General features: G+C 43.6%; 1 protein-coding gene across 1 annotated transcript; it reads left to right on the top strand.

The window, feature by feature from the left end:
• Positions 1–4581: 4581 nt before the first annotated feature.
• FANCF (FA complementation group F) lies at positions 4582–5906 on the top strand. The gene has a single exon (XM_058688474.1). The coding sequence runs from the start codon at positions 4616–4618 to the stop codon at positions 5693–5695; it is 1080 nt and encodes a 359-aa protein (XP_058544457.1). The 5' UTR covers positions 4582–4615; the 3' UTR covers positions 5696–5906.
• Positions 5907–6663: the final 757 nt, after the last annotated feature.

The raw sequence follows: 6663 nt of genomic DNA, 5'->3' as shown, positions 1-6663 counted from the left end.
GGTTGATTGTATATCTTAAAATAATCAGAAATTTAAATTTTTTTTTCAACGTTTTTTATTTATTTTTGGGACAGAGAGAGACAGAGCATGAACGGGGGAGGGGCAGAGAGAGAGGGAGACACAGAATCAGAAACAGGCTCCAGGCTCCAAGCCATCAGCCCAGAGCCTGACGCGGGGCTCGAACTCACGGAACGCGAGATCGTGACCTGGCTGAAGTCGGACGCTTCAGTCTAGACTAGGTCTAGACCTAACCTAGAGAATAAAATCAATTTGATTTCTCTAGTCTTTATAGTCCATTGAACAAGAGTGTATTAGAAAACTCGCAGGACCATGAGTAAATACTTCAGCAGCAAGCTGCATCTTTCTTCAATAAAATTTTCTTCACCATCACCCGTAACAATGTTGGTGGCTGCTCTTTTGTATTTGGGAGGAGTGGAATTTAGAGCAGATGTGAGAAAATGTATGCTTTGGAGGCTTATATAATAACAACAACAACAACAACAGCCAATGCTTATTGTTTACAAGTGCTGTACAGTGTTCTAAAGGGCTTGTACTAGTTGGGTGCATAGCTGAAAGTGACAAAAATGAAACTGAAACTGGCATACACACGCAAGAAAACCCACCATAGCCAAACAAATAAGACACACACCCACCACAACTGGGAATATATCGGGCTATAATCCTAAACAGGGTTAGTTTGAGGGTTGTCTTAGTTCAATGGATTCTTTGTGATTCTGAGATTCTCTTGGCTCTGGGGAAGGAGATGGCTGCGGCAGCTGCGGACTTCATATAAACGTATAACAATATCAAGAGGAAGACAGAAACTAGCTCTTAAGCATGACTGATACTCAGCTTGTGTACCCGCTTAGGGCTCCAAGCTGACAGTTCAGCGCCTGCTTGGGATTCTGTCTCCCTCTCTCTCTGCCCCTCCCCCACTCGTGCTGTTTCTGTCTGTCTCTCTCTTTCAAAAACAAAAACAAAAAAAACTTAAAAAAATAAATAAAAGACTGGGTTCCTAAATTAATTACTGAATTAAGAGCGGGGTGGATTAAAATGGTTCGCTCAAAATTCCCAGGTACTACCCCTTGGGCTGAGCTGAGTCAGTATCCCCAATTGCACTGTTATCTTTCAAAGTGGGTGGGAGTGATGACAGCATGGTTATTGAAAGACAGTCACAATATCAAGTATGGCATTTTACATTTATTATCTCATTTGCTCTTCACCAGGACCCTAGAGGTATGTATTTTGTAAAAGCCTTTTTTTTTTTGGAAAAGCCTTAACCTTTGCTTAACAGCCATGGTTTGAATAATTATCATATTTTAACAAAAATCTCCTGAAATTTGGCCTTCTGTTCACTCTTTTTTTTTAAATTTTTTAATGTTTATTTTTTTTTGAGAGACAGACATGAGTGGGGGAGGGGCAGAGAGCAAGGGAGACACAGGCTCCAGGCTCTGAGCTGTCAGCCTTCCATTCACTGTCTTAATTTACTGTCTCCCAGGAATTTAGGGATCATAACCAAGAAATGGGAGATTGCTCCTGGTACGTGTAGTCCACATGGTACATGGTCATGTCATTACATGTTTTACTGTGTTATTCCTCTCGTTTCAATTTTCCTTTATTCCCTGATTGCTCAGTTTAAGGCCTAAATAAAGTACTGGTCCTTTAAAAGCTCCTGTAGAACTCTCCAGATTACAACTGGTCTCTCATAGAATCATTCTTACAGTTTTTAAAACATATAACAACCGATTTGCATTACAGTTAAGTATTTTTGTGCCCCTCCCCACCCCTGCTTCAAGATTGTTAGACACCTTTTTTTAAAGCTTATTTATTTATTTTTGAGAGAGAGGTGAGGGTCAAGGGACAGAGAGAGAGAGAGAAGCCTCAGAAGGCTCCAGTGCGGGGCTCAAACTCACAAACTGTGAGATCATGACCTGAGCCAAAATCAAGAGTCAGATGCTTAACTGAGTGAGCCACCCAGGTGCCCCAAGATTGTAGATTTCTTGAAGTGAAAGCTCTGTCATAATTATCTTTCAATCTCTAACACTTTACATAGAGTAGAAGCTTAATAAATGCTCATTGAATGTTATTGAATTAAATGGAACACTGAGGAGAAGCTCTAAACCCTAGGCTTTTCTTTTTTTTCTTCTAAGGGGGAAAACTTCACAGACATTGTTTAAGGAAAATAGGCTGGGGTACCTGAATGAGTTCCAGCACTGCACTGCACCCTGCCCCCCTCTCCCAGCCATTGGGCTTTGTGCTGACAGCTCAGAGCCTGGAGCCTGCTTTGGATTCTGTGTCTCCTTCTCTCTCTGCCCCTCCTCTGTTCACACTCTGTCTTTCTCTCAAAAATAAGTAAACATATAAAAAAAAAAAAAAGGAAAATGGGCTAATGTGAAATATGCATACATTTATGCATTATAATGCGCAAGTAAGGATTTAAAATAAAATAGCTTTTTAAAAAATGTTTATTTATTTATTTATTTTGAGGGAGAGAGAGAGACAGAGAGAGAGCACATGCACAGGCAGGGAAGGGCAGAGAGAGAAGAGAGAGAATCCCAAGCAGGCTTCACGCTGTCAGTGCAGAGCAGACACGGGGTTCATATTCATGAACTTATGAGATCATGACCTGAGCCAAAATCAAGTGTTGGAAGCTTAACCAACTGAGCCAACAAGATGCCCCTAAAGTAGCATTTTATAGAGGTAAGTGGAAAGATATGATGCTGGAAAAGTTATGAACCATTCTTGCCATAAGGTCTCACCCCATCCTGAATAAAAGATGTCTCACCTTCTCGAATGGATTGACTTTCTCATCGCAGGTATCTGCAACTTAACTGTTCCCTTGGTCATGAAAACTTTTCTCAACACTCATCTTTGACCTTCCCCGGGAAAAGCCAGTTTCTTTAAAAAATTTTTTTAATGTTTATTTATCCTTGAGAGAGAGACAGAGCACAAGCAGGGGAGGGACAGAGAGAGAGAGGGAGACACAGAATTGGAAGCAGGCTCCAGGCTCCAGCTCCAAGCTGTCAGCACAGAGCCCAATGTGGGGCTCCAACTCACCAACTGTGAGATCATGACCTGAGCTAAAGTCAACACCTAACCTAACCTAACCGACTGAGCCATCCAGGCGCCCCGGAAAAGCCAGTTTCTTAAAGAGGCCTCCTTATCACCTAAGTCTTGCTGACCTATCTCCATTATATCTTCCTTACCACATTTGAGGCTATTTGTTTAATGTCACTCTCAAAAGTGAGGAGATGAACTCCTCCACCAGGACAAGGGTCACATTGATTTTCTTTAGCACTAAATCCTTAGTATCTTACAGGATGTGATGTAATAAGTACTCTTCATAAAAGCATAAATAAATGAGTGAATTAGTGAAGTCTGTACATTTTCTAAAGGCAGCCTGCACACTGGGCTCAAAGTTTCTAGTAGCCAATACAAAGAATTTCAGGATACGGTATCCTTAGCATAAAATCAAGTAATACTTCAAGACCAAAAGAATGTGGGCTAAAAAATATCAAAAAAATAAAACTGAATTAACAGCATAAGCACCACTGCTTTATTTATTCATTAAAAAAAAAGTGTGGGAATGCTCACCTTAATAAAACATCACTCTTCCCCCTCTTAAATTTGTTTCTCTTCCCCTTTTTGTTAAAACAAAAGAAAAGGAAACATCAGTTCTGCCTACTTAAATTAAAAGTGTTGGCTAGTGTCTTTAGGACTGTAAAGAAATTCAGCTTAAATGAATTGTCACCAACATCAGTAAGTTAGAAACTGTCGTATTTAGACAATGCAACCTCTAAGAAGTTGGCAAGTATTTTTTGAATGCATAAATGAGTGAATAATCCAGATGACATTCCAGAATTGAATCCTTCTTCCTCTCCCCTCTCTTCCCACAATCTTAGTCAAATATATTTCTGTCATAGTGTCTTAACTGTCATTTTGCTCAGTTATTTGTGTGAAATGAAAGTCAACTAAGCTATTTTGCCATGGGAATAACGAAAAGAAAAAAAGTGCAATTTTCTAATAAAAATTTAAATTCCTTAAAAAAATTTAAAAGTTCAAGTATTGAAGTTTTTTGTTTGCTTCAGTTAATCTGGGCTTCAGCTCTAATAGCAAAATAACAATGTGAAGGCCCAGAATTTAAGAACGTGCCTGGCATTAATTAATTGGTGGTCAGTACATTTTTTACTAAGCTGAATTGAACTAAAGATTTCATTTAATATTTAACAGCATGTCTGGCATTACCCAATAAACCTCAGCAAAGACCATCTCAGGCCAAGCTCAAGAAATTTCTACTTGGGCTTATTTCCAAAGTGAAAGAAGCATGGAGACTCTCGCGACTAACGGTATCTCGCACGTGACGCAGGGAACTCTGTTTTGAACACCCCACATTTGCACCCCCTCCCTCCTTAACTTTAGTGGCAAAAGTAAAACCGCGGGGCCTTTTCTCCAGTTTAAATTTCCCAGGGTCAAAGTACCCGGATGAACGTCCTTGTCATGTCGACAGGGACTTTATCCAATAGCATTGTAGAGAGGCGTATCCTTACACAGACGCTCCAATCGGCACGCAGAGAGTCGGCGTCTCCAAGGTGAACGCGGAAGTAAGCACGCCCCCATGGAATCGCTCCTGCAGCACTTTGAGCGCTTCTCCGAGGTGCTGGCGGTCTCCCGCACGACCCACGTCAGGACCTGGGACCCCGCGACAGTGCGCAGGGCCTTGCAGTGGGCTCGCTACCTGCGCCACGTCCATAGGCGCTTTGGACGCCATGTCCGCATTCGCATGGCTCTGGAACGGCGGTTGCAAAACCAGTGGAGACTGGAGGGCGGCTCTGGGTCCTCTCCAGTCCCCGGGTTGACGAACTTCCAGGCCTTGGAGCGCTGTGACCTCCTGCTGTCTCTGCGCCTGCTAGAGAACCGGGCCCTGGGGGATGCCGCCTATCACTACCTGCTGCAGGAGCTCTTTCCGGGCCCTGGCGTCCCGGACGCCGACCCGGACACGCTCCAAGGCAGCCTGGCCCGCCTCGCCCGCCGCCGATCCGCTGTCCACTTGCTGTGCCTCAGCGGCTACGGAGAGAACTCGGTGCTTGAGGAGGACTCGGTGCTGAAGACCCAGGCGGAGCTGCTGCTGGCGCGTCTGCGAGAGGTGCCGAAGGCTGAAGCCGAGGGCCCTAGCCGGTTTCTCAGCATCCTGTGGGAGCGCTTGCCTCAGAACAACTTTCTGAAGGTGATAGCGGCCGCGCTGTTGCTCCCCCCGTCGTCTCCCCGGCCCCCAAAAGAGGAGCTGGAACCGGGAACCCCCAAAACACTCGCAGACGGGGATCAGGAGCTGGTCCGTTGGCTTTTGACGAAGTCGGATGTCATGGCCGCCTTTTGCCGTAACCTCCCAGCCGGGCTTTTAACTTCGGTGGCAGGCCGCCACCCAGAGCTCTCCCGGGTCTATCTGGGTCTGCTCGCAGACTGGGCCCGACATCTGCACTACGACCTTCAGAAAGGCATTTGGATTGGAACTGAGTCCCAACATGTGCCCTGGGAGGAGTTGTATGGCAAATTTCAAAGCCTCTGTCAGGCCCCCCCACCTCTGAAAGATGACGTTCTAGCTGCCCTGGAGTCCTGTAAGGCGAAGGATGGAGATTTTCAAGTCCGTGGTCTCAGCATCTGGACAGACCTGTTGTTAGCTCTTGGGTGTGGGTCATGATATTGCACTTAGGAAAAAAGAAGTTTTAGGTCTCAGACCGGGCCCCAGTTCACTTTGGGCCATGTTTTGTTATTACTTGAATGTATGGTTTACCAAATTAAAATTCCAGTGCTTGCACCAGATCTGTACTTTCATGTGTCCAAAATAGTATTTTAGCTGCTAATTTGTAATAGACGGAATTATAATTTACAGTTACAATTGTGCAAAGTAACTGCCTCGTGTTGGCATGGATTTTGTGGATACAGGATGACATTGCAAGTACCTTAAAGCCATGAGGTTAACAATAGTTTGCATATTAGAAGGCTCACTTCTGGGGCGCCTGGGGCCCCAGTCTGTTAAGCCTCCGACCTGAGCTCAGGTCATGACCTTGCTGTCTGAGTTCCAGCCCCTCCTCGTGCTCTGTGCTAACAGCTCAGAGCCTGGAGCCCACTTCCCCTTCTGTGTCTCTCTCTGCTCTCGTGCTCTCTCTCTCAAAAATAAATAAGCATTAAAAAAAAATTTTATTAAAGGCTCATTTCTACGAATGCTGAAAAGATAATGTAGTTTTTCAAAGTGACAAAACACTTTTTTTTCTATCAGTATAACTTACTTTTTTAGGTTCCCCTGCCCCCCAAGTAGTGAAAAGCTTTCTTTAATCTTTAACCAACAACACGTGTTGGTATGTGTGTGTGTATATGTATATGTATGTGTATATCTATCTATATAGATAGATAGATAGATAGATAGATAGATAGATAGATAGATAGATATATTCATTTTAAAAGCTAACTGGGCTATTTGGAGTTTAAACCCTGGACTTTGGCCTTTTTAACTTAATATTCTAACCAATTAATCAGCCTCAACCTGTATTGAAATTGTGTTGTTCAGCAAGTTTGTTTCTCATTTCTGCAAATCACTACTCCCTGAAATTCAAAGACCAAACAGTATTTTAAAGCGCTGACTTCAGGATGAGGAAAAACTTTGCTTAA

Source organism: Neofelis nebulosa, chromosome 10 (genome assembly GCF_028018385.1).
Source record: "Neofelis nebulosa isolate mNeoNeb1 chromosome 10, mNeoNeb1.pri, whole genome shotgun sequence".
Taxonomy (NCBI): Eukaryota; Metazoa; Chordata; class Mammalia; order Carnivora; family Felidae; genus Neofelis; species Neofelis nebulosa.
This window is presented reverse-complemented; position numbering and strand designations above follow the sequence as displayed.

Coding starts and splice junctions, on each gene's coding strand:
- FANCF (XM_058688474.1), top strand. CDS start 4,616: ATGGAATCGCTCCTGCAGCACTTTGAGCGCTTCTCCGAGGTGCTGGCG.